The sequence below is a fragment of the Sinocyclocheilus rhinocerous genome, unplaced genomic scaffold (assembly GCF_001515625.1).
Source record: "Sinocyclocheilus rhinocerous isolate Xijiao unplaced genomic scaffold, SAMN03320098_v1.1 scaffold380, whole genome shotgun sequence".
Taxonomy (NCBI): domain Eukaryota; kingdom Metazoa; phylum Chordata; class Actinopteri; order Cypriniformes; family Cyprinidae; genus Sinocyclocheilus; species Sinocyclocheilus rhinocerous.
The window spans coordinates 71,803-98,996 of NW_015637133.1; the positions used below are offsets into that span (position 1 = coordinate 71,803).

At 33.4% G+C, this 27,194-nt stretch overlaps 3 protein-coding genes across 3 annotated transcripts in view; 1 reads left to right on the plus strand and 2 right to left on the minus strand.

Annotated features, from left to right (window-relative positions):
• The window catches only part of LOC107748522 (protein strawberry notch homolog 2-like), a 39,205-nt gene extending 32,506 nt beyond the window's left edge, over positions 1 to 6,699 (minus strand). The window contains exons 1-4 of the mRNA XM_016563331.1: positions 6,537 to 6,699; positions 5,472 to 5,648; positions 4,079 to 4,158; positions 2,801 to 2,885 (exon numbers count right to left, since the gene is read on the minus strand). Coding sequence (XP_016418817.1) covers positions 2,801 to 2,885; positions 4,079 to 4,158; positions 5,472 to 5,591 — 285 coding nt within the window. The 5' untranslated portion in view covers positions 5,592 to 5,648; positions 6,537 to 6,699. The remainder of the gene's footprint in view (positions 1 to 2,800; positions 2,886 to 4,078; positions 4,159 to 5,471; positions 5,649 to 6,536) is intronic.
• A 635-nt stretch (positions 6,700 to 7,334) lies between these two features.
• tm6sf2a (transmembrane 6 superfamily member 2a) lies at positions 7,335 to 15,173 on the plus strand. The gene is made up of 10 exons (XM_016563333.1): positions 7,335 to 7,485; positions 9,285 to 9,388; positions 10,760 to 10,857; positions 11,042 to 11,145; positions 11,809 to 11,891; positions 11,990 to 12,114; positions 12,337 to 12,438; positions 12,533 to 12,625; positions 12,751 to 12,870; positions 13,960 to 15,173. Exons 1-10 carry the CDS (start codon positions 7,394 to 7,396, stop codon positions 14,167 to 14,169), a joined length of 1,131 nt encoding a protein of 376 aa, XP_016418819.1. The 5' UTR covers positions 7,335 to 7,393; the 3' UTR covers positions 14,170 to 15,173.
• Positions 15,174 to 21,823: 6,650 nt separating this feature from the next.
• Positions 21,824 to 27,194, minus strand: part of LOC107748524 (neurocan core protein-like) — a gene marked incomplete at its 5' end in the record, with an annotated part of 18,823 nt that continues 13,452 nt past the window's right edge. The window contains 4 exons of the mRNA XM_016563332.1: positions 21,824 to 22,524; positions 23,333 to 23,515; positions 26,334 to 26,478; positions 26,688 to 26,770. Of these exons, the coding sequence (XP_016418818.1) occupies positions 22,427 to 22,524; positions 23,333 to 23,515; positions 26,334 to 26,478; positions 26,688 to 26,770 (509 nt within the window). The remainder of the gene's footprint in view (positions 22,525 to 23,332; positions 23,516 to 26,333; positions 26,479 to 26,687; positions 26,771 to 27,194) is intronic.

Here is a 27,194-nt window from a genome sequence, read left to right on the forward strand (position 1 = left end):
AAACAAAATCAAGACTTTGTAAAAGAGCATAATAGGACCCCTTTAAGAATTCTGTCAGGCTATTGATTGATTTTCCATTGTTCTGCATTTCCCCAGCTGATTTGAATACATAAGCTATGCTTTGACCGACGTTGAGTGTATGCTCTTCTTTTTTTTCTTTTTAACGACCGCCTAAAATGAAATGATGATAACGCGAGGCAAGTGTGCGGCAAGCGGAATTCATTGAGGGATTTGACAGTGTGATTCATATTTTAAGTATTTCAAATATAGGCTATTATAAATGCTACACGCACACACAGAGGTTTTTTTTTCTTACGATCTTTTGGGGGTTTCTTGCTTTTAGACTAGTCGACCAAACAGCTGTGAACAAGGGTCCTAGATTATTTTCAATGCAAATATGTATAAAAAATTAGATTTGCAAATTCTGTTCTTATTCTTATTTACATTTTTACACAGCTTTTTTGGAATTGGAGTTTAAAAAAAAACTGCTGTTCACTCTTTTCTATGCAATTATAATAAACAGGGACTTTTATTATACAAAACAAAGAGATTAGAATCAGCACAATCTGACTTTGATATAATGATCAGAAGTTATTTAGATAAATAAAATTCATAATAAATTTTGTATATTTGTAAATATTTGCTCTATCGTAAATACAATATCAGAGAAAATAATGCTGCTGAAGTAGCATCACAATTTAAATAAATAAATAAGAGAGAAAAATGAAAGATTTCAGGTAGCCAATCACAAGTAGCAGAACAAATTAAATTTAATTAATTAATTAAGAGGAAAATAAAAGATTAACAGTAGCATCACAAATTTAAATAAACAAACAAACAAATAAATAAATGAACGATTTCAGGTAACCAATCAACAGTAGCGTCACAAATTAAATAAATAAACGAATTAACTAAATAAAGATTTCAAATAAACTAATTAAAAAAATAAAGATTTCAGGTAACCAATCACGTGATATCATGGTTAATAATTTTCATGTTACAACCATAGCAAACAAAAACACCGGAATGCATCGAACAGCCTATAATAAAAAAAAAATCTGTAAACAATGCAGATTTAACCAAACTAGAGCTGTACCAGAAGACTTTCATTTGAGAAAAGCATGAGCTTAACACTGCAGCAAATGATGCTTTTGTGTCCATATTTACAGGCAGCCAAGCCTAATTTTACCGCATGTAGTTTAAGAAGTGTTGACAGCAGTGTATGGCTTTTGATAGTATGCAAATAGAGAGTAAATAGTGAGTATGTGCCTGAACAGCAAAACATAAGCAGCATATAACTGATATTTCCATTTGCAATCATTTCAGTTCAGTGTTAGTTATGTGGATAAGATCTGTGCAAAGACGACTGAACAATCAAATATAAAGCTGGAAACATTTTATCCTAACTAGTTTCTATGTTCTCATGCACAGAGAGAGCAAGAAAGAGATAAACTCTTTCCTCCATATAATATCATTCCACGTGACACAGAGTGATAGTCTATGTAGAGAATACACTGCAGTAAATACTGCGATTCCTACTATTTTTAATAAGATTGTGAAGCTGTGCACTGCATGCAACACTCAAACATAAAATAAACGGTAACACTTTACAATAAGGTTCCATTAGTTAATGCATTAACTAACAAGAACAAACAATGAGCAATACATTTATTACAGTATTTATTAATTTTTGTTAATGTTAGTTAATGAAAATACAGTGGTTCATTGTTAGTTCATGTTAATTCACAGAGAACTAATGTTAACAGGCACAACTTTTGATTTTAATAATGCATTAGTAAATGTTGAAATTAACATTAAGATTAATAAATGCTGTAGAAATATTGTTCATGCTTAGTTCATGTTAACTAAAGTTAACTAACAAACCTTATTGTAAAGTGTTACCAAATAAACTTTAACTTATTTAAAATATTGCAAAAAAGACAAAAAAAAAAACAAACTTAAACTTATTTTATTTCAGTTAGTTGCCAGGCAACAATTCTCATTTTCATGTATTTTAACTTGGTGTACTAAACACTAAAACTGATATAAAAATTAATAAAATCTTTGCAGACATACAAAAATTACAATTAAAATAATAAAAACAAACCAAAAAAATACTAAAACTTTTAAATTAAAATAAAAACAAAAATAGTAAAATAATAATTCAAAATATTAATAAAAACTAAATAAAATAAAAATACAAATTTTAGCTCAATGATACTAAAATAACACTGTGTCAAACAACAGTATGCAACGTTCACATTTTAAAATTATTTTAGTTTTTTTGTTGTTTTTTGTTTTTGACCAAATCATGATTCAAGAATGAGATCTTGGTTGATTTCACTTTCAGTTCAGTTTATTCATTACACAAATAACATTCTGTAGCGGCGCTAAAATGAACATCTCATTAATGTGTTCGCATTAACGCCGCAGCTACATCATCATAATTGTATGCTGCGCTTCAGATATTCAAACCTGCGCTTTTATCCTGCATTCGCCGTAATGATGGCGTACATTTTCCTGCAGACGAAGCTATTTATTAAAGCATAAAATAGTCAAAGCACATGTTAGTGGTGATTCTGGGACGCAGTGACGTGATTGCAAGTTACAGATAAATTCTTCCATACTGTATTGAGTTTTCCTCTTTGGGAAGAATTTTCAGAGCCAATTCTCACGAATCAGGAACCAATATCAAAAAAGGAAAAATGACACATTCAGTGCTTGTTTTTGAATTACTTTCCCAATGGTTCTGGTGAGTTCAACCTCGATCAATAACAAAAGAGACGGGATCTGCTCTTACCTGGGAGAAATCTCCGTTCTGCACAAGGTCGTGAAAGTCTATGTCAGACAGGTCCAGACCCGAGGACGGGTTCGGCTGGAGCTGCCTGATAAATCAGAGGAGAGAGGTCAGGAACAATCACACACACAGAGCAGAATGTCTCCAAAGCCTTCAAATACTACTAGAATACAGATCGAGTCTGAATATTTTAGGGGTGTAACAGTACCTGTATACATACAGGAAATTTTCAGTACAAGTCTTTCGGTTCGATACGTATGTTTTAACCACTGCACATATGCGGAACTTACTTTAAAACTCCTAGTTTTATATATTTTACTTTTAATTAATCAATAATGACTCCTAAATCTCAACATCGATCTTTTAGTCTATGCTGTTTTAGTTGATGCGTGAATAAAACTTCACTAGATTGTCTATAGCGCACCTAATTGTGTTTTGTTATCTTGTCATCTTTCAAATTCTGTCCATTTTATCAGGATATTCAAACAACAAATGCTTTTTTGTGTCGATTATTATATTTATAGTATAGCATTTGAATTTAATAGCTTGTGCTCTGTTGTTAATTGGAACTTTTAATATTATAGTAATGTGCAAATAATAGGGGTTCCTATATAGTTACAGCATTTGCTGAGATAGAGGTTTTATTCCTGAGAAAATTATGATTATAATTGAATTTATTTAAAGACAGAGCCACAATTTGATCATTAAACAACAAGAAGCATTTTTTGTGTTTAGTTTTTTCCCCTTCTGTACCTAAAACTTACCAAACCATGACTTTAAAACCGAGGTACGTACTGAACCATCATTTCTGTGTACAGTTACACTCCTAGAATATTTCATATCAGATCGCTCTGTACATAAATACACAATGGATAACTATAATCATGATAAAGTGCATATGTCACATGTTTACAACTAAACTGCAATTGAAACTAATGCACTAAACACATTAGAGAGAGACAAATAATGTCAGCATGCAATGATAATTCACCTTATTTAATCTATTTTCTTAATGCATACTATAGATCTTATTGTGAACAATTAATCCATGCATATGTTTGAATTAACATTTTTTTGTATCTTGTAATGTTTAATCAAAACGTCATTACTGGATCATTCAGTGAAAACCTCAGGATGTTCATTTTGCATGCACTCAGCGAGGAATAAAACGCTGTGTTGACTATTTATTGTCAATACATTATTATTAATGTATTTAATGCACAATTCATTATATATAATGGATAATGCATGCTTTTTGAAAAGACACTGTGCACGACTCACCTCCCAGATTGCATAGGATAGTGCTGGTTGTATTGAGTTTGCTGTGGGTACGTCCATGAGTTCGACGGACACAGCTGACTCTGGGGGAAACAGGAAACAAACAGCACATTTGACACAGGAAGTGGCCCTTTGAAAACACTATTCAGCAAAGATATTACCCATCAACCCAAATATTTACTGGCAGTGCTGATGATTTAGTGACTCATACTGACACGGTGAGACCCGAAACAAACCGCACACATACAGGGTGAAGACCAACAGTTCACCAAATAAACCACCATAAACCAGGTGACGTGAGGCTACTGTTTCTAGAGAAATGATTACCATTGGCTACCAAAGCACGCCAGGTCCGTCCCATTCTGGACAGGGTTCAAGACCAACTAGAGCAATAATGATGAAGAGAAAACGGTTCAAGTTCAAAACTGCAGATTTAATCAGGAAATTTGTCATCAAGAGTATGGCACTAGAAAAAAGCAGCATCAAACAGACTCCTGCAGGTTTGTATATTAAGTTAAATCTGCTATCAAACCTAAGCCTGACCTGGATTCAGAAAGGTTTGGGACAGATGTTCAAGTCTAATTTCAAGTTTGTATTGGGTTCAGGTTTGTAATTTAATTGTAAAGTTATATAAAAAATAGAAAAGCCTGTTTTTAGGATCATTAATATTTTTTGCTCTGACATTTTCATTATTTTTTTTTCCAGGTTCAAGTTTGTAATTCATGAAAAATTTAATATTAATATTTTCTTTAATTTTTTTTACTAATTTTGTACAAAATTTACAATTAAACTTAATTGTAAAATTATATAAATATATATATAAAAACAGAAAAGTCTATTTTTAGGACCATTAAAATTTGCATTGTAACATTTTCATGGCAATTTTCCCCAAAGTTTGCAATTTATGGAAAAAAAAAAAAAGTATCATATTTCACAAGATATTAAACGTAGTAAAATTACATAAGCCTATTTTGTATTGTGACATTTTAATGTCAATTAAGCAATTTTTCCCCAAAACAAAATCACATAATTTACCGTACGTTTTTAAAGTAAAATTATAAACAAACATCACTGTAGTTAAATCACATGAAAAAATGCAATACATCATTATAAAAAAAAAAGTCCCCAAAATAGGCCAAATTCATTTTTTTAATGGAAAACATGACTTTTTTTTAGACCCTTGTTCTACTCACTCAGAGAGGAAATTAAAGAAACATGGCAATTTCTGGTTTGGTTTTGAGTCACAGGGTCTCAGGTTCAGGATTCAAGTTCAACAAACATGTGCAGACCTTCAGCCTTAGTATAGTAAAGGGGTAACCGTAACATTTACCGTAAACGGTGTGTCTTAATGTAAAGTGTGTGTGGTTGTTCAGACATTATAAGGCTCAGTATGTACCTCCATGGAACTTGTGAGAGGAGGACTGGGAGCGCTGAACTTCGGGCTCCCCAGCTGAGGGCCCTCGGGGTGCAGATAGTCCTCCGTTTCCATGACAACAGACGTGGCAAGAGTGGGCATCAGGCTCCGAGCAGAAACATGGTCACGTGTCAAAGCCCTGTCATTCTCCAGCCATCTCTGAGAGAGAGAGAGAGAGAGAGAGAGAGAGAGAGATCAGTCAGCATGATACTCATCACAAATAATCTATTCGTTACAGTGTTTATAACTCAGACTGATGAGTCCTGCTGGAAAGTCGTCTTGTACTGATGATAAAGCAGAATGTATGATCATATGATGCTGGTGATGCACACAACTGCTTACCTGAACCTTGCAGGTTTGTTTGACCTATCACTGAACTGGCTGTGATAACTAGCGAGATAAAATATACAAGATACAGATACATGCCTGGATATGCATTCATATATTTAGTTCTATTCTGCATTTTTATTTATTAAATGCATGAGTTTCCATTAACAAATTATCTTACCAGATGATCTGAATGAAAAAAAAAAATCGGACCTTTTTGAGGCATTTATATATTATATATAAAATAAAGCAGTTTATTTCAGATAGAAAGCTAACTGATAGAATGAATAGAATGTGAGACAGACATATGTCAGGGCTAATGGGTTAAAATATAATATATTAAATATGTAGGCCTTGTCTATGTGACAGCTTGGGGGGAATTACACTGTAAGTGTGTGTCAGTTTTATTCTGACGTCTATAATACAACCCGTCACTAACTCACCCTTAATAAAAAGACATTATCAAACTAAAAACGTTTAAGTATCTATCAGATTGTGATCGAATTATCTGTCTGAGCGTTTGTCAACCTGAAAACCCTCAGCCATACAGCACTGACCCCTCAAGCACGTCACTTTGATATGATTACCAGCTTATTATAGATTAACATAATTGATTTATTAACGAATTTATCAACTGTCTGCGTATTTTTCTGACTGACTCAATGGAGCGCTATTGTTTGATTCGTGCTAACATGCTAACCTGACAGAAAACTCACTCACCGCGCGTTAATTAAACCCCCCGGTACGCGAAACCCCTCCACGAGCACTAACGACCACTCAATCTGGGTTTTTCTTGATCGGTAAAGGCGGATTGGAGGGGTTAATCCATATTTTTCTACCCCTGTACGGTTGTTTACCTACTTCCTGGTCGACGTCGCCATCTTGATCTGAAAGAAGGAGGACTCTTCCGCTGACGTCATCGCGGACGCTAGGTGAATTTTGTGCCGTAAAAAAAAGAAAACAATCACAAGTCATTTGGTTTACTATTTCCCCCTGTTTAGAAATAGACATTTGTAAAAATATATTTTAATTAGTGTATTTTATGTCTTTATTGTAAAGATATTTTGCGGTCTAAACAAGTATAAAACATATCATTTTATTAATATTAAGGGGAAAAAATAGATATTCAGTTATTGGAGGGTCTCTTCTGAGATAATCCAAACAATCAGCACCTATATAGGCTATACCGATATATAATATTTAGTATAAAATAATAAATTGCTGTAAAGTCAGAAGTGTCTTTGATCATGGTTGCGCCTTATTGATGGGACTCTTTCTTTAAACTAATGGGCGGTAATCGTTCAGAGTCCGTGGACTTTGAAAGGTTTGCCCTGATTTCATGTTGATTCCATCATCCTCAGTGCTGAGTAGCTAAACTACAGGAACCACAGCGACACACTTGAAGCTCAGAGAAATCAAAGCACAGGATGCCTTATTGCAGTTTCTAGATATTTATTTTAATAGCTATTTAATAGCTTTTCATTGTTTTTTTTATATATTGCTTGTGTATTTTTGCGTTAAAGAGTCGTTAAATAGAGCTCAGCTGATTTCATATTTGTGGATTCCTGATTTCTCAAATGGATTTGCCTCCAGAGATCAGTGTTTTTATTCTGTCTCTGACAGCACCTTTTATTCTCTACACAATCAACCATGTGTCCTTCCTACAAGAGTAAGTTTGCCTCGTATGTCATTATTTTACAATAATGCATGTTAAAGAACAATGCATTGGCATTAAACAATGCCAAATTGATCATGTTTTACAAGTTTACAAGACTTTTAAACAGTTTGTATGAGTTTTTAATGATGTGATTTGGCCAAAAGAGGGCAATCAACCTCTACTTTATTTCATCAAGTCATTCTTGCTTTCTAGATTTCATTGGTGAATCTCATGAAATCGGTCAAGAACATTTTGATAGTCATATTTTTCATATTGTGAAATGATTTCACACAAATGTAATTCAGTTTCACCCTCAAAATTCTCATTACCATAATAAAGAAAGATATATTATTTAAATTGCAAATTACTTATTTATATTTAAAAATCGTATTGCAGCATTTTTACTGCAATTCAATGAAATTTACTGTATTACAATCATAAGAATCAAATAAGCCTCAACTTTGACAATAATGAGAATTGCATATGGTCCTTCTTTATGCAAATGCTAACTTATTTTTAAGAAACGTGCCTCTGATAATCTCATTTATACACTTGAACTACAGCTTTAACCTTCATTAATGCTGAAAAAGATATATTATTTAAATTGTAAATTATTTACACCATGCAAATATTTGATATCTAAATATTACATTTATTATATAGATTTATATTTACTATATTTTACTAATATTTAGAACTTTTAATTTATGCTTATTTAAATTTTAAAAAATTGTATTGCAACATTTTTAGTGTAATATAATATATTTATATTTACTAAATATTTTGTAATTTTAATTTATGCTTATTACATTTTTTAATGTAATATAATACAATTTACTGTATTACAGTCATATTAAATATATTTGATATCTAAATATTACATTTATTATATAGATTTATATTTACTATATTTTACTAATATTTAGAACTTTTAATTTATGCTTATTTAAATTTTAAAAAATTGTATTGCAACATTTTTAGTGTAATATAATAAAATTTACTGTATTACAGTCATAAGAATTAAATAGGACTCAACTTTGACAATTATGAGAATTGCATATGGTCTTAAAATAGGCTTTGTTTTCTTTATGCAAATGATGACGTATTTTAAAAAAATGGGCCTCTGATAATCTCATTTATACACTTGAACTACAACTTTAACCTTCATTAATGCTGAAAAAGATATATTATTTAAGTTGTAAATTATTTACACCATGCAAATATTTGATATCTAAATATTAAATATATTATATGTATTAAATATATTTATATTTACTAAATATTTTGTACTTTTAATTTATGCTTATTAAATTTTAAAAAATTGTATTGCAACATTTTTTATGTAATATAATAAAATTTACTGTATTACAGTCATAAGAATTAAATGGGAATTAAGTTTGACAATAAATATATTTATATTTATTATATTAAATATTTGATACTGATTTTAATTTTAAAAAATGTATTGCAGCATTTTAAATATAATACAATAAAATTGACTGTAATACAGTCATAAGAATTTAATGGAAATCTAATTTTTCAATAATGAGAATTACATGCATTCCTAAAATGGACTTTCTTTTCTTTATGCAAGTTATAACTTTTTTTTTTTTTTTAGTTTTTTAGTTGTTTTGGGGGTGAAGTATGATCTGGATAGGTTTTTGTGAGATTTAGTTTGTCATTGATCATGTAAGATAAAAACAAACCTCTGATAATCTCATTTTCACGCTTGGACTACAGCCTTATTCTGCATTATGAATGAAATGGCATGCATCAAACGGATGTTTCGAATGACGTGTTTTCTCGTCCAGTCCACAGGTTATACTGGCAATAGGCATTATGGTTCTTACAACGATATTTCTCCTGGCAAACCTCAGTGTCAAGAGTAAAAAATCTACCGACCCTCTCTTCTACGGTAAGACCAATACTGACAGATGAAGACGCAATGCAACAATACAAAAACACCCAAAAATACCCCAAATGAAAGAAAAATTAATTACGTTCTCCAGACACACTGGGAAAAATGCAGTATACACCGTAAAAATTATTTTAAAATTTGCAAATAAAAGAAAGATTACTGGAGTTTTTCAGTGTTTCTGCTTAAAAAAAAATATTTATTTGTAATTGTTTGTGAAATTTACTTGCAATTTCTGAATTTTCACTCAGAAATTCACAAATAATTACAAAAAATTAAAGTTAGGAAGAAACGGCAAAATAACGCATTGAATTAAACGTGAAATTTTTAAGTAGAAAGACTGCAATAGTATTTTAAACACAATCTTTGTTTTATTTGCAACTTCGAAAAATCATTTTTACTATGCATCAGTTTGCAAATTCAATTCAATTCAATTCAAGTTTATTTGTACAGCGCTTTTCACGATACAAATCATTGCAAAGCAACTTTACAGGAAACTAAGTTTCTACAATATTTAGTGGTAGCTTATCAGTGGTGACTGTCAGTCAATGTACATATGGCAGAAATGTACGGAAAAATCAATTAAAGACGTAATCAAACAGACGATGAACACTATTAACAGCAATTATTATATGATGCAATCAAACTTATAGCAAAATGTGGTAGTTCTGTATGCATAGCAAACTGATATTTTTATATGAGCTCAATCCTGCTCATGTTTCTCTTGAGAAAAAGACCACAGTAAACTAATCAAGAGTTTCAGACAAGTCTGAGATCTCAAACTGTGCTCAGACTTGTCAAGATACCAAAGTCTGCAATTCAAATATTGCTCAAGCTTTTCAGGACACCATTTGGAAGCAAAGCTTAAACTTAAATCCTAACTGAGAGCTTTTTGAGATGCTTCTGGACCCTCAGAGCAATACATTATCATGTTGGACGTGTCGCCGTTATTGACAGCTCTTGAGTCGGTGGACAGCCACTAAATCAGCCCTGCTGTGATCAATCCATGAGTGATCTCAGCTCCTCTAAAGTTTCTCCAGCCTCTATCTGTCCGGCTGCCAGCGCTAATGCATGCTTGAATCCAAAAGCAAGGTGACTTTTCAAATAGGGAATGAAGAAACTCTGGTCTGAGGGCTGCATGATTAAAATCCACCTTCACCTGGACAACCGTGAGCCATCATTAACTGCTGTTTGGGAGAGAAATCAATAGCTGGCGAGGAAAAGAAAGTGAAAGCCAGACAGAGACTAAGAGATGGAGAGGAGAGAAGGGCTGTTTGGGTTTGATGGAGAGAGAGGGAGAGAGAGAGAGAGAGAGATAAACGTGTGCAGAGTGAGAGATGTGCTGATGTTTCCAGTCTGTGTGTCTTTCAGTGTTTGCCGTGTTTTCCTTCACCTCTGTTGTCAGCATCACCAATGCACTGCAGCACCACGGATTTATCAAGGGCTTCATGGACTTTTATATAAGCAAGGTTAGATCTCTCTCTCACACACACACATGCACACACACGCACACACTCACTCACACACACACACACACAACCTGTTCCTCTCTCTCTCTCTCACACACACACACACACACACACACACACTCACACTCACACTCACACTCACACACACACTGACGGAACTGACCCTCTCACATGTGTGTTAAAGGGAGAGCCGTACCTCAGCACGGCCCACGGCATCATGATGAGCTACTGGGACGGCGTCGTTCACTACGGTCTGCTCCTCATCATGGCCCACCACATGACTGCAGGGTACAATCATTATCACAACTACAAAAACACACAGCAACACAACAATGCCAATATATTTATGGGTGACGCAGATATGGGAAGTTGACATGAAATACTTTTCCTGCAGAGTGACACATTAAACTCTCCAGGTGAATTTTCAATAGTTTTAAAACTATTTTTAACGGATTTTGCCAATTATTTTATAATTATTATGCATGCAGCTTGTAATATATTAATATAAATGTTATTTTTTCATTAAATATAAATATTTAAATTATAAAAATATACACACACACAAACAGTATATTTTAATAATATATTAATATTAATAAAATTGTATTCAATTAATTATATATATAAATAATTATTATAAATAATAAAATTATGTATGTATATATATATCAAATTTAATATAAAAAATTATAATTGTATATTTTATATTGTTTTAAATATATATGTTTTTTATTTTTAATATTTAACACTTATTTTACAATTTTTTATAACAATTATTTTACTTATTTAAATGATAGAGTCACAAAAAAAAATTGATATTTGAAAAAAAAAATCAAATCTAAAAAAAAAAAAATGGCTTTTTGCTCAACCATATACACATTTATATTAAAGCAAAAATGATATAAAGCAATTGTGATTGAGATGTCGTGTTGTTGGTTTCTCTTCATACAGGAAGCCGTTTCGCAGTTTAGCTCTCGTATGGGCCGGATCCATGATCGCCAGTGAGATCGTCTTAATCACAGGCGTTGTAGTAGGTCAGAAACTCAACTTCTCCAAACTAAAAGTGTGTGTTTATTGTTAAAACCCTCCCCTGATGTATGAAAATGTGAATGTGTTTGTTTCTGTGTTTCAGGTAAATATGGAAAAAACCTCCTCCCTGCTTTCTGGAGAAACGCCCCTTCTCTGGTTTTACCCATATGGGCGGCAGCAAAGCTTCTCAACAGGCCGAGAGAGCTGTCAATCATTCCTGCTGACAAGGTGAAATTCCTGATGATTGACAGCACAGTATTGATTCAATCCTCTAAGATCCACTGATCAGAACCGAGAATAAACGCTCATCTTGAATGAGTATAATCATTTACAAATCCAGCAGTGGCCGAGCCATTCATTTCAAACTATTTATGTGCCTTGAGGTGAACACACCGCCTCTAAAGTCTCTACTGATGTGGAAGTACTAGATGGGTTTGATGTGGTCTGTAGGTGGAGGTGGAGCAGAAGAAAACGCTGCTGTCTCGTCCCACAGACCTGCTGCTTACGCTGGGCCTCATGGGAAGCATCATCTTCACTGCGTTCAGAGGCTTTGTAAGTATCTACACATCCGTCCAAGTGTCTGTTTCTCCAGCCATTTATTCCATCACTCACCCTTTTCCTTCTCTCTTTTTTATTTCTTTTACAGGTTGTTCTCGAATGTTCTCTGGATTTTTGTTTTACATACATCTTCCAGTACGAGCCTTACATGAAAGACAGCGTCGGCTTTCCAAAAGTCACGGTGAGTCTGATTTTTATGCTTTGAGATGCACTAGTACTAGTATATACTATAGTACGGAAAGAATGACATATAGAGATATCATTGAGATGGAAACATGATGGACTGATGGATCTCATGTCTTGTAGATGCTGGTGTTCCTCTTCTATGTTTTGCCGCTCTTGACGGCATGTGTTTATGGGCTTTACACTCCTGGATGCACATGGATGTTGGACTGGACGCTGGTCCTCGCAGGAGCTGTAGCTCAGGTACATATACAGCAACCAGTGCTGTTGTTGTTGTTATCTAAAACTATTAAAACTCATTTTCGTTTATTGAAAAGCTGCAATTATTTAGTAATATATTTTGTTCATATAAATTAATAAATAATTATTCATTTTTAGCTTTATATCATACAAAAAAGACAAATATTAGATGAAAAAGTAAAAAAAAAAAACTAAAAATTTTGCCTTGAAAATTAAATGAAATCAAATAAGTTTTAAGCTGAAGTGCTAAAATTACTAAAACTGAAATAAAAATAAATTTAAGATAAATATAAATATATTTTTTTAAATGTTTAAAAAATGACAAAAATCACACACAAAAAAATTGCTATTTCAAAAAAATGCTAAACTTGTTTTACACAATATTTACATATTACGATAAAATATTACACAATATAAAAATTTTTTAAAAATCAGATATTGGTTGATTATTCAGTCTGGTCAATATACCTGTGATTTCTACAGATGAGTGACATTAAAAATATAAACATAAAAGCTAATTAGAAATATTAATAAATAATACAATAATATATAAATAATACTAAAATAACACTGAGAGGAACTTTACTTGGGAATTTAGTTTTGAATTATTCAAAACTTATTTTAATTAAAATGATTTACAATTATTATGAATTATATAATATGTATAATTTTGTAGATTGTTTTAGTCAAATAATCATTGTAGTTTTGATTTTTTTTTTTTTTTTGTACTGGTTACACATTTTAGGTTGAAAAGGAGAAAACATCATCAATCAGAGAAAATGTGTGAAATGAAGATATTAAGATACAATAATTAATCATTATTTTTGTTACAGTCAGTAACTGATATGACAGCCCAGTATCAATCTGTACTGTTTTGTCTGAATAAATCTCTTCAAAATTAAACTTCTATCTAGAAGTTTAGATCAAAACATAATACAACAGATTTTAAAACTGGTATAGTCTTATTGAGACAAAAAAATGACCTTGGATTATCCATTTACAATTCAGATCAGTGCCAGTAACGTTAAAAAAATATCTCGTCTAATATCTCATCTGTCTGTAGTATTAACCGTGTGTGTGATGTTCTCACAGATGCAGTGGACTCACCTGGGCGCGTCTGTTCACTCGCGCACACCGTTCACCTACCGCATCCCTAAAGACGAGTGGAGGCAGGTGGTCACGCTGAACCTGCTGTACACAGCCGTGCCCGTCCTCCTCGCCGTCCGCTGCTACATGGACCAGACCTTCTTCATGAAGAACGTTCCTCAGGAGCAGGCCAGCAACGGCAAGAAGAACAATTAAAATCATCAACATCCACGTGCAAGAACATGCATGTGTCCTCTTTACAGGACAGTGAAGTGTTTCAGCTGAAACCGCCATAAATTATTTGTAAAAGCATCAATGTATCAGTGACTATATCTGTGTTTTTAAAATGTCCAGCGAGCCTTTCGGTCTGATCAGGCTGATCCCAGCTAACAAAAATCTTCTAAGAACATTTTGCTTCGTTCCCATTAAGTTCAAACGTTCAAAACGTCCAGTTAAAAATGTTACGTTAATGGAACATTCCATTGTATCATTTTGCAACATTAAGGAAATGTTACTTTTGAATGTTCTGTGAAGATTCTAAAACAAGTTGTAACATTTACAAAAACGTCAGACAAACTTAAAAGGTCTATTAACAATGTATAAATAACGTTTTTGTGCTACCATCTTTATTAGATAACTTTGAACGAACGTTTGTTCATACATTTTGAGAGAAACTAGCCAGAACATTCTGAGAACATTCCCTGTCTGCTGGGATTTTTCTCAAACATTTAGAAGACGTTAGACTAAAGCGTTTCAGAAAAAAGTTCCATGAACAATGAGAACGGAACTGGAAGAACGTTTGTTCATAACATTGAGAGAATCTTGTTGGAACATTCCATGTAAGCTGGGATATTATAAGCAGATACAAGACTTTGGGCCTATTTTTTTTTCAAATTCAAGCAGTAAATTCTTTTTCTGTGCTAGATTATATGCATTTTTTTCATTGTCAGTATCAGTGTGATTAGAATGATATTAGATGCCTAATTTTATTTATTTTATTATAAGCATGGTACTGTGTGAACGGTATGGATTTGAAATATTATAATTGATAATTGTCGATTGTTGGTATCGACCAAAATGTCAGTCATCCGAGTTTCTATTTCACATGGTGTTTTGCAGCTTTGTTCAAGTGTAAAGTGTGTGAAACAGTTCAAACTACTCATCTCAACCAGGTTTATCTCTCGTCAGTTGGTGAAATCTCAATAAATATGGACTCTGGACTGGTTTACATAGTTTACGTTTGAAGGCCGTCGACGCTCAGGGTGTGGCCTGATCATGTCTGTGTGTGTTTAGTAGTGGTTTCTTGCTGCAAAGACTTTTTTTCATTCACTAGAATTATTTTTAAATTAGTTTATATTACTAAAACAGTACCTGATTGGGTGAATCTCACACACACACACACACACACACACACACAAACTCATGCAGTGTGAGATATGGTATTGAAATAGTCATAAAAACCTTTTTTATGATATATAAAGCTACAAAAGATGTTCTTTTGTCAAATGCCAAAATATGTCCTGAATGCGTTCTTGGCAGATTCACCCATATGTTTTACTTGGGATCTTTTGTATCTTTTTCTATGTTGCATAGTGTTTTCCCAACACTTTTCTGTGGTATGTGTGCGCTTTGCCTGTCATGAACCCTCATATCTCTTGTCTTGTGAAATTCGCTGTTTATAATTCTTCGTGTTGGGCTCCAAAGGCAACGCCGGGGCACGGGTTCAGCAGGGAGAGATATTTATAGCATTGCAACACAGTGAAACTAGACGAATGATTAATTTAAAGATATGTGAGGAGATCACATTTCTTTGCCTCGTCCAATCAAATCTCTGACCTTTGCTCTGCAGCTGATAACATCATCGGAACGACTGCAGTGTTGCCGGCCCAGTGATCTTTCATCATTACATCAGTTGTAACACTGTATCTGCAATGTTCCTGAGGATAAGAATATAATTTAATTAAATGATTAGCCATTAAAAATCCTTATCCACGGCTTATTTAAAAGGGTGGAAATATTTGCTCTGACGATGATTTGATTCGATTCAATTGCAATTAAAAAATTATTCCCAGCTAACGTTTTGCTAATGTTTACATTAAGTTATGAAAATGTTAATGTTCTCTGAATGTTCAAAATGTCCAGCTTTTAAATGTTTAAAAAATGCCTTAAAAATGTTTTTAAAAAAAAACTTTTTTAAATGTTAAAAAATATTGTTCTTGGTTATGTGACAACAACATTAAGCCAACATTCCATTTTATAATTTTGCAAACATTATATAAATTGTAGTCCATTACTGATTACAAATTACGTGATAAAATAATCTGGATTACACATATTAGGTAATGTAGTTTGACTATTTTTAGATTACTTTTGATCTAACTTGTTGATCACATAGACTTGAATGGGGTTGTGTACCATATTGATAAAAAAAACAAAAAACAAAGAGAAAGAAAATATATTCCATACCTTGTTATCAACATCAAAAATGGATTATACATTAAATTACAGCAGGGTTTCCCAAACTATGAATGAATTATAAATAATTTACTGCCATTTTGTGAATAATAATGTAATCATGTAATCCATAAAAAGTAACTGTAATCTGATTATGAGCATTTTAGAATGTAATATAATCTAACAAGTACTTTATTTTTGGATTACGTGTAATCAGTTGCTCTGCAGCCCTGCCAGAACCTTAGCCAAAGTTCTGAGAATGTTACCTGTTAGCTTGGTTCAGAATTATTCAGAATCATTTTCAAAAACATTGACTGGAGGGCCAATTTGGTTGAATTTTGGATAAGAAATGAACACATAAAGCACAATAACTACACTGTACTGATTTTTCGAAATATTATTGGAGTAGGTTTTACAAGAAAATATTTTTTCAGTCTTTTATTTCAGACAATGTCACTGGCCATTTCTTTGTAATTATTTGTGAAAATTGTTTCTTCACCAATTGTAGTTTTTTCATAGATTATTAAAATCTGAATCATTGATGCATGCATATTTCAAATATGTTGATTCGGTATGTTTTGGCAGATGTTCCTCGCATTAATGAACTATAACTGAATCCTGAATCGATTCAAATAAGTTTTTAATGTTGTTTTGAGGGTGTAGATTCGAACTGGGCACGTTTGAATGCGACTCAAACAGATGTCTCTCTCTGATCGCCCCATTAGGATTTCAAACGCTCATGATGCTGGCTATTTTTTCTGGAATTACAAAGAGCATGTTTAACTATTTCATCTGCGGAGCGGAACGCTTTGATGTGGCCGGTAACCGTGGCAACGGAGATGCTCATTAGCTTAAAGCTGAATCTGCTGTTTATGGCTGATCGGTCTTTGAAAACACATGAAGGGCTCAAACCAACCGAATAAGTTAACCATTTATACCTCTGTGAAAGGAGATGTTTATTCAGATAAAGGTAACCCTGAGGACAGAAAATGCAACGCAAAAAATCAGATTTTACCATTAATTAGTTAATTAAACGGGGCTTATGAGTGAAATAGGTCTACTAAACGCTGGAGAGAATAAATGTTCACTTCATATCTGTCATTTCTTCTTTTTCATAACTGAGATACACGTAACGAAACACAAACTGAAGATTGTTTCTGCCATGAAATAAATAAATAAAGGCAATTTTGACTCACAATTCTGAGTTTTTATCTGACAATTCTGACTCTTTCTTGCAATTCTGAGAAAAAAATCAAGATATAAACTCACAATTGCCTTTTTATTTATTTTTATTCCGTGGTGAAAAAAATATTGTGAGTTGGAAAACTCAGAACTCAGACAAAAAAAAAATAAATAAATTGATATTTAAATTCGCAATTGCAAGGAAAAAAAAGAATTGTTGAGTAAAATGTAGCAATTACCTTTCTTGTTTGATAACGACAGCAAATCAGCATATTAGTATGATTTCTGAAGATCATGTGACACTGAAGACTGGAGTAATGATGCTGAAAATACAGCTGCGCATCACAGAAATAAATTACATTTTTTAACATAATATAATATTTCACAGTTTTTACTGTATTTTTGATCAAATAAATGCTGCCTTGATTAAAAAAATATGGGTTTTTGATACTCTCAGCTCATTTTAATACTTTTTATCAAGTTCTAACCCTTTCTCTACATAAGTGTGTGTGTGTTTATATGAAGCTCTCTGGGCTGGAAAGTGAACACTGCCTTTGTGTGAGTCTTACAGATGGAAGAACAGGCCGCTGGCCAGAAAAGAAAACTAAATATAGCAAACAATGAGAGTAACTTCAACACAATCAGATCAACAGCAGCTCAATCTGACCTCATGGACCTGAAGTGGGCGTCAGGATCAGACACAATGGAGGGAAAATGGACAGCAGGACATGAGTCTGTATAACACAACAGAACAAATCCCTCCGGAAATAAATATCACAAATGAGATCGCTTTAATATCTCAATTGCTTCTCCTACACAGGAGACTTTTGCTTAAAGAAACAGAAAAAGGATTATTGGATTATTACAGAAAGTGGATTATTGTGATGTTTTCATCAGCTGTTTGGACTCTCATTCTGACGGCACCCATTCACTGCAGAGCAATTTCTCAAAATCTAATGAAGAAACAAACTCATCTACATCTTGGATGGCCTGAGGGTGAGCACACTTTCATTTTTGGGTAAAGTATTCTTTTAAAGTATGCATGCATTAAGCATGTTTCTGGCCTAAATCATTAGATGAATGTGTGCTTGTGTGACTGCTGATGTCTAAAATCACATAATGAATGCAAGTGAGTGTCCTTCCAATGGGACGAGTCCTAATAGAGCAATAATGAGCAATAAAACAGCACAGCATACTAAAATTAACTGTGTATGAAAAACTGCCGTCATGCACAGGCCTCTCAGAAAACATCAATAAACTTATGCATACTTCATATTCATAAAATATATCATAACATTAGCATATTTAGAATTGATTCACCTGTAAAATGAACAAAATGCATCATGGAGACACTCGTCATGTTAAATACTGAGAAGAGAAATGGATTTGTACACATTTAGTCTGAAGTATAATTAATTTCTGTTGGTGTAAAATGAGAATAGAATTGCCTAAGTTCAGTTTTAACACTACACTCTAAAAAATGCTGGGTTAAATACAACCCAGTGCATGGGTAAAATAGGGACAAACCCAGCAATTGGGTTGTTTATTTTCCACCACTAAATAAAATGTATTTTTAACTTCATCCCACATACTGCATTAGATTTAACTGAGCTTGCTGCAATGCATTCTGACATTAACTTCTCTGTTAAAGTGATATTAGAAAACCTTAAAGAAGTTGCATCTTTAAGTTGTCTAGTTAGGAAGCGCACTAGGTTTAGAAACAGATACTGAACTGCAAAAAAAGATTTTTGCCAAATATCGAAATATTCTTAAATTAAGACACATTTACCTGAGAAGCAAAATTACTTAAAACATTAAGTCAAATACTATTAAAATTAAGTGAGTTTATGTTTAAAACAAGTCAAATATCTGTCAGTGGGGTAAGAAAAATAAACATTTATTAATGCAATTCAAAGAGAAAACAAGTTTATTTTAAAGTAGATTTGTAAAGTGTTATATTAAGCATACTTTATGGTAATATTTGTTGTACTAAATTCAATTCATGCTGAATTTATAAAACATTTTTATTTATTTTTTCTGGACAGGATGGTTTTCAAACCTCTAGCAGTGATGAGAACAGGATTTTTTAATGTTGGTTTTTTAATTTGAGAGTAAATTTATGCAAGACGCAAAATTATTTGAATTTTTCAGAAAACAAGACTTATTATGTTTTATTAAAATTAAGTGAGTTTATGCTTAAAACAAGTAAAATATCTGTCAGTGGGGTAAAAAAATTTACATTTATTAATACAATTCAAAGAGAAAACAAGTTTATTTTAAAGTAGATTTGTAAAGTGTTATATTAACCCAGACGGCAACCAGTTTCGGCCAAGATCCGGCCCACATCTGGCCCGCATGGATTTCACACGGGCCAGATGTGGGCCGGATCTGGGCCAACACTATGTTGCTGTCTGGGAAGCATACTTTATGGTAATATTGGAAAAAAATATCTGCAAATTGGGGAAGAAAAATTAAACCTAATTCAAGTTTATTTTTCTGAACCCAATGGCAGACATTTTCTTGTTTTAAGCATAAACACTTAATTTTTGTTAGAAAAAGTAATATTTTTGCTTCTCAAGTAAATGTATCTTTATTTAGGAATGTTTAGATGTTTGTACTGGAAAACAAGACAGAAATATTGACAATGAAACTCATTTTTTGCCGTGTGTGTGGTTGTGAATTAATTAATGAGTCTCATCTGTAGTGTAAAAAACACTTAAAACTTCACAAACAAAAAACACACACAGAAACGCATGCAGTTGTCACAAATAACACACACACACACACACACACACTTGCATTCTCTTGCACACACACACACACACAGGAAGGACACCGAGACACATGTTGACATGTTACCAAGCAACAGGCATGTGAAATGAATCCGTCTGAAACTCCTACAACACGTCACATTCACACACACTTCAGCAGGTGAGAATAAACTCTCATACGCGGTCGTGAAGATCAGATACGAGCGTCTGAATGAGACACGAGACCCTGTGGCCTCAAACGTACCTGATAAAGTCTGTGAACACTCACTCAAATGTGTCACAACGCAATTTAAAGTATGTGTTCATGCATACACTTTTTCCTAGGCTCAGTTTTCTCTTTCAGGTCGATGTATTGATCTTTCCAAGCAAGTTGAACTGTTGACATGTTTATATGAAGTGACCTGAATAGTAATCCATTAAATTTAATAACACTGAGATCTGAAGGAGACTCTATCACCCTCTTGAGGACTCAGCGTGTTTGTGTTTGTTTCTGCTCAAAGACTCAAATAAATCCTTCGGAAGTCAACAGAAATGACTCACTTGGAATCACGCTGAACACAGAGATGTTAGTTTGATGTTCAAATCCACACATGACGAGCACCTGTCAATCATCTCTATTCCAGATCTTTCGGAAGCTTCATAACAATTTGTGTGAGAACTGATTCAATCACAAACTCAGTTTCAGTTCAGCTTTGCTCATATTTCACCCCACATCAAAAAGAAATAAGAAATTACATTTTGCATAAAGCAGGGTTATTATAGGTAAACTAAAACTAAAATTAAAACCATTAAAAAATAATAAATATAAATGTTAAGTGAAATAAAATTAAATACATTTTTATTTCAGCTAGTTGCCAAGGCAACATTTGTCATTTTAATTTAGTTTAACGATGCACTAAAATAACAAAAACAGAAATAAAAAATAATATATAGACATATATAAAAACAAACACTACTAAAATGACAAAAAAATACCAAAAAGATTACTAAAACTTTAAGTAAAATTAAATTGAAAATTGAAAATGGAAACATTTAAACTGATTCGAAATATAATAAAAACTATAATAGAATCTCAGTGACACTAAAATAACACTGGCATTAAGAATTGTTTTAATTGTTACATTTTTATGACAATTAAACATATTACAATTACACATATAATAATAATACATTCAAATTGTAAAGGCAATTTTTAAATGATTATATTAAATATATTTCATGGTGCCATTTATTTAATTTATGCTGAATTTCTCATTTTAATTAAAATTAAACTTTTTCTGGACAGGATGATTTTTTATTTAATTTTAATTTTAAGATTTTTTTTTTTTTTAAACATTTGGATGTTTAATTTGAGGGAAAATGTGCTTTAATTGTCACAATACAAAAAAAAATCCTAATGGTTTTAAAAACAGGCTTCAATTTTCTTCATGCAAAACATAACTTCTTATGTTTTTCTTTCAGTTTTGGTGTGAAGCATAAGCTGGACGTTGCTTTTCTTCATGAGATTCACTCATTTATGAACATAAGAGGTTTCACTATGATTCTAATCCAACACGTCACAATAGTTAAATTTGCAATATAAACCAAATCATCACCAAACGCCTAACATGAAAGTAAAAAAGTAAAGTCTCAAGGGGTACAAAGAATCATTGTGCCATTTAAAGGCTTGAAGATCATCTCATTTTATGAATATGAATGATTTTGGGCAGTTTGGACATTCAGTACTTCATTAAAGCATCACATCCCAAAAATCTAAAGCTGAAGAAATATGAGCATGAGCTACCAGAACCTTCACCTGCTGCGTAGACAAATTAAAACGACTATCGTATAAAGATGAAGAGCGTTTGTGGCGGTGAGTGACACATCACCGAACGTCTGCGTGAAATAACCAATGAAAAACATTCCTCTAGATGTGAACGGAGGGTTAATGAAACCTAAATAACAGCGGTAAAAAAGAACCATTATTTCTGTCCATTCCGTCTGTAGCGATTCCTCATGGACTCACGGGAACACAGGCCACGGGGTAAGAGGTCACGACCCCTGCTTTTTAGCTCCACCACCGTGGCTTAATCCCGCCCCCTGTGCCCAGATCCGTGTCTCCGGTGTCGTCGATGCTCGCGCCGAGATCTGTGGTGTTGCCGACGGTAACGGTGAGATCGCCGCGCTGGAAGGAAACAAAACGGTCACATGACTACATCTGATTTGCATTTATATTTACACTATATTAATTAATTCGGCACATGCTTTTATCCAATTAAACACTTCTGATTAAATCAGGAATATTTAATTAACTGGTTAATTGCTTTAAACCAATTCAGATTCTGAAATTTCATCATATGTGTGCATGTTGGGGAGACATAAAAAAAACATGGGATCATTTTTGGCAGCATATAAAAATGGTGTGATGAGCAGGACTCCTTAACAACTGTTACATTTCCATGTGCTTTTTTGTTTTGTTACATTGATGGTGACTAGTGGCTGAATATGTAGTTGATTGGAAAGGTGAATATTGAATACTGTGGTGATGTACGAATAAAATAAATAAATTTAGATTCTGATGAATTTATTTAATCCCTTTACAACCAGGGTTATTATAGTTAACTAACCTAGAACTGAAACTAAGAACTAAAACCATTAAAAACACACACACACACACATTTTTGTGACTTGATAAATAAAATATAAGGATTTAAATTCAGCTAGTTGTCAAGCCAACATTTCAATTTTTGATGTAAAACCGGAATATAAAATGTATAAAAACTATATAGACATACACAAAAAAAACTACTAAAATGACAAAAACACTTACATTTAAAATAATTAAATTAATTTAAATAATTAAATCAATTTTAATTAAAATTAAAATGAAACCGAAAAAAAAAAAAATGTAAATATAAAATTAATAAAAAATAAATATCTAAAACATTTTTAGAAAGCCACCCATATTTATTCAGATCAGCGTTTAGACTCACATTTAGTGCAGATGATCTTGGGTCTTTCCCAGGTCCCGTTGGGTCGGCAGCGGACAGTCGGGATGTGTCTCTGAAAGAAGCCGTCGGCGCACTGGTACTGAACCACCGCGTGGATGTCGTAGTGTGAGCGTCTGCGGCCCACTAGATAGGTGTTATCGACAGCCGGCGGAGTGCCACACATCACTGCAAACACACAGACATATCATCAGTGTTGGGGAAAGTTACTTTTAAAAGTAATGCATTACAATATTGCGTTACTCCATAAAAAAGTAACTAATTACGGTACTTAGTTACTTTTTATGGAAAGTAATGCATTACGTTACTTTTTAAATCTGGACAGGGCTTGCTTGTTTGTTTTTAAAATAAAAAAGTTATATTTTTGGCAAATATAAAAGCCTCTTCACACCAAAAGTGAAATGAATAAGCATCAGGTTGAAGGGAGCGTTACTTATTTGAAAAAGTAACTCTGATATTCTCTTGTAAATTAAAAAGTAATGCGTTACTTTACTAGTTACTTGAAAAAAAGTAAACTGATTATGTAACTCGCGTTACTTGTAATGCTTTACCCCCAACACTGCATATCATACATCATAAACAATCAGCGTTTGTCTAATTGAACTGATCCTGAAAATCCTTCAAATCTGATATGATGGATGGATGCACTTTATTTTGCTTCAAAATCTGGACCCCCATTCACTGCCATTATAAAGTTTGGAAGAGCAGGACATTTTTAAAGGGGTCATATGATGCGATTTCAAATTTTCCTTTCTCTTTGGAGTGTTACAAGCTCTTGGTGCATAAAGAAGATCTGTAAAGTTGCAAACACTAAAGTCTCAAATCCAAAGAGATATTCTTTATAAAAGTTCAGAGTCAGCCACACCATAGAGGAGAAACAATAATGTACAGTATGTGGAAAATAATGTGTTTTTTTTTACTTTAAACCGTATAAACACATTTCATTACACCAAATACACAAAATAATGTTCTTTTTAGCAGCATCATATGACCCCTTTAATATAACTCCGATTGCATTTGTCTGAAACAGGGGTGTCAAACTCCGTTCCTAGAGGGCCGCAAGCCCTGCAGAGTCTAGCTCCAACACACATACCATGTAGTTTTCAAACTTGATTAGATGGATCAGGTGTGTTTAATTAGGGTTGGATCTAAACTCTGCAGGGCTCCGGCCCTCCAGGAACTGAGTTCGACACCCCTGCTCTGAAAGAAGAAAGTCATATACACCTAGGATGGCTTGAGGGTGAGTAAATCATGGGGTCATTTTCATTTTTGGGTGAACTATCCCTTTAAGAGCATGATTAAAATCATTCACAATCATGAACCTAAATGAGAAAAATGCACAAATTTTCAATAAGAAACAGTTTCACCAGAGTTTCAAGATGTTTTGAATGTGGGTCAAATTGACACAAACACAATCAATCACTGATAAACCTTTATTTTTGAACACAAATCTAAATACTTCAGGTTCCAGGAGGGACAATTCAATTTTTTTAAACGTTTAAACCTTTTCAATTGAAATGAAGTGAAATCCTGAAGTCCTGGCACAAACGCTCCGTCTCCAGACAATGAGCCTGATTTCCATAGGCAGGCTGTAAATCTGTCCTCTGCCGTCGCAGCCACAGAAAACCGCGAGAGATCCTGGACGTGCCACAAAGGACGGCATCGTGGGAAATGTAGTGCAGAGCCCAGAGCTTAAATCCACAATCTGAGCCCTTCTCAATGGGGTCTGAATACTCACACCCTAAAAACTGAGACCCCGTTGTGTGGAGGACTGAAAGACGTCTCTCCATTGAAATGCCACACAGACCCGATGAATCAGGACCGAGGTGCTGCACGCAAGCGTTTCGCCTTTAGAGCGATGAGAACTGAACACACTGACTTCACTCTCTGCGTTAGTGTTTGAGGAATCAGTGGACACATCATTTAATCTGTGTTACTGTCGAGAGCGAAACTGATACAGAAGATGACAGTCAATGTTACATTGAGATGTTCGTGCAGTTTATTAAGTGCAGCTCACACACACACACACACACACACACACTCACACACACACACACACACACACACACACACACACTCACACACACACACACACACATCGATAACCACTTAAACTGGAAAGCGTGCTCCGTTCTGAGGTGTGTGTCAGTGAAGTGAGTGTTGGACGATGCATTAAAGCTTTAAAGGGTCAGAAAACATTATTGACTGCTAATTCAACTTATGTACAGGGTTTATGCACGTTTAAGACCAAGTCAAGAAAATGTAAGGAATAAATTAAAGGGAACACAAAAAAGTGCTGTTCTACCTCAGTACTTTTGACATTTTCCGGTGCAAATCTCATGAAAATTTACATGAGAAGCAAAATGACAGAAGAGGTCTTGTTTACGATGAAATTGATCAAAATTGAGTTTAGGATTAAAAAAAGAACTGAAATAAATCTGCAAATGGGCTCAGAAAAACCAACTTCATTCAAAGGGGAAATACATTTTCAAACACTACTGACAGATATTTGTTTTTGTTTTAAACATAAAATAACGTGATCCTGTTTGATTAAGACATGCGACTGTTCTGACTTGTCCAATTTTCAGCATTAGTTTTTCATCTTGCATCAAAATTCTGTCTATTCATTGTATGCATTTGAAATATAGAGTTGGGTTTTGTTTTATTGTACCCAAGTGTACCTAAAATAAAAAAGTGTTTAATATACAGGTAAATCGAATCGGGAATTGAAATCGAATATCGAATCGAAAATCGAAATCGAATCGAATTGAGAGCTTGAAAATCGAAATCGAATCGAATTAATTTTGTTCAGATTTTCCAAGATATTTTAATTCTGCATCATTTTACATCTGCAAGCAAATATAAAACACAAATTCTGAGGAAGATATATTGCAGTGCATGCAACATTTATTGGCGTCACTTTGTAAGGCCTTTACTTCCAAAAAAAATTTAAAATCTTTTGACGTATGCTCAAACAGTGTCTCACCGGTTCCTTTCTTGCAGACGTAAGGTAGATTGTAGTTGCAGGGCACGTCGTTCCATTTGCCGTCCTCTCTAGTGATCATCACCACACAATCCTCTCCGCCCGCGAAGAAGTTATCCGGCTGATTCTCACGCCAGTTCTCATACACCTGTGAGAGGAACAGACAATGTCAAATTATTACAAATGAAGCAATCTGGAGTAAGAACGTGCACGGAAATCTGAATGGAATAAATAAACCACATTGGATCTGTCAGATTATTGCAGACCATGTAAACACTGTCAGTTTCTTCACAGTCTGCAGTTGAAGGTTCAAGGGGTGTTTATTTGGGACTAATTCATATTTGAAAAATGACTCACAACATCCATCCCATCAGTCCACTGGAAATCCTCTTCCACTGTGCGATCATTCAAACCGATCCAAACGTTCTCATGACCCAGACCTGATGGACCACAGAAAAACCCATGTAAATCTTCCCTGCATCCAGTAAAAATATATCTGAAGTCCCCCTGAGATTTTAAGTTAATATTTCAATAATTTAATAACACATTCATATGCTGCTCTGATGTCAGTTAATGGAGGTAAACAAAATATTTATTATTTTTTGATCAAGTATTTTATTTAGATTATTTTTTAATTCTTTTATTTTTTTATTTTTTATTTAATTATTAGCTTTTCACCAACTCATAAACTGCTTGTACTATGCTTGTAAAATGTGAAAGTTGCAAAAGTTTATATATTTTTTTACATTCAATGACATTTGTGTTAATATTCTGCATTTGTTTTGACATATATATATACTGTGTTTGTGTGTGTGTGTGTGTATATATATATATATATATATATATATATATATATAAAATGTA

Coding starts and splice junctions, on each gene's coding strand:
- tm6sf2a (XM_016563333.1), top strand. CDS start 7,394: ATGGATTTGCCTCCAGAGATCAGTGTTTTTATTCTGTCTCTGACAGCA. Junction 12,115..12,336: donor CAATCATTCCTGCTGACAAG/GTGAAATTCCTG, acceptor TGTGGTCTGTAG/GTGGAGGTGGAGCAGAAGAA. Junction 12,626..12,750: donor TCGGCTTTCCAAAAGTCACG/GTGAGTCTGATT, acceptor CATGTCTTGTAG/ATGCTGGTGTTCCTCTTCTA.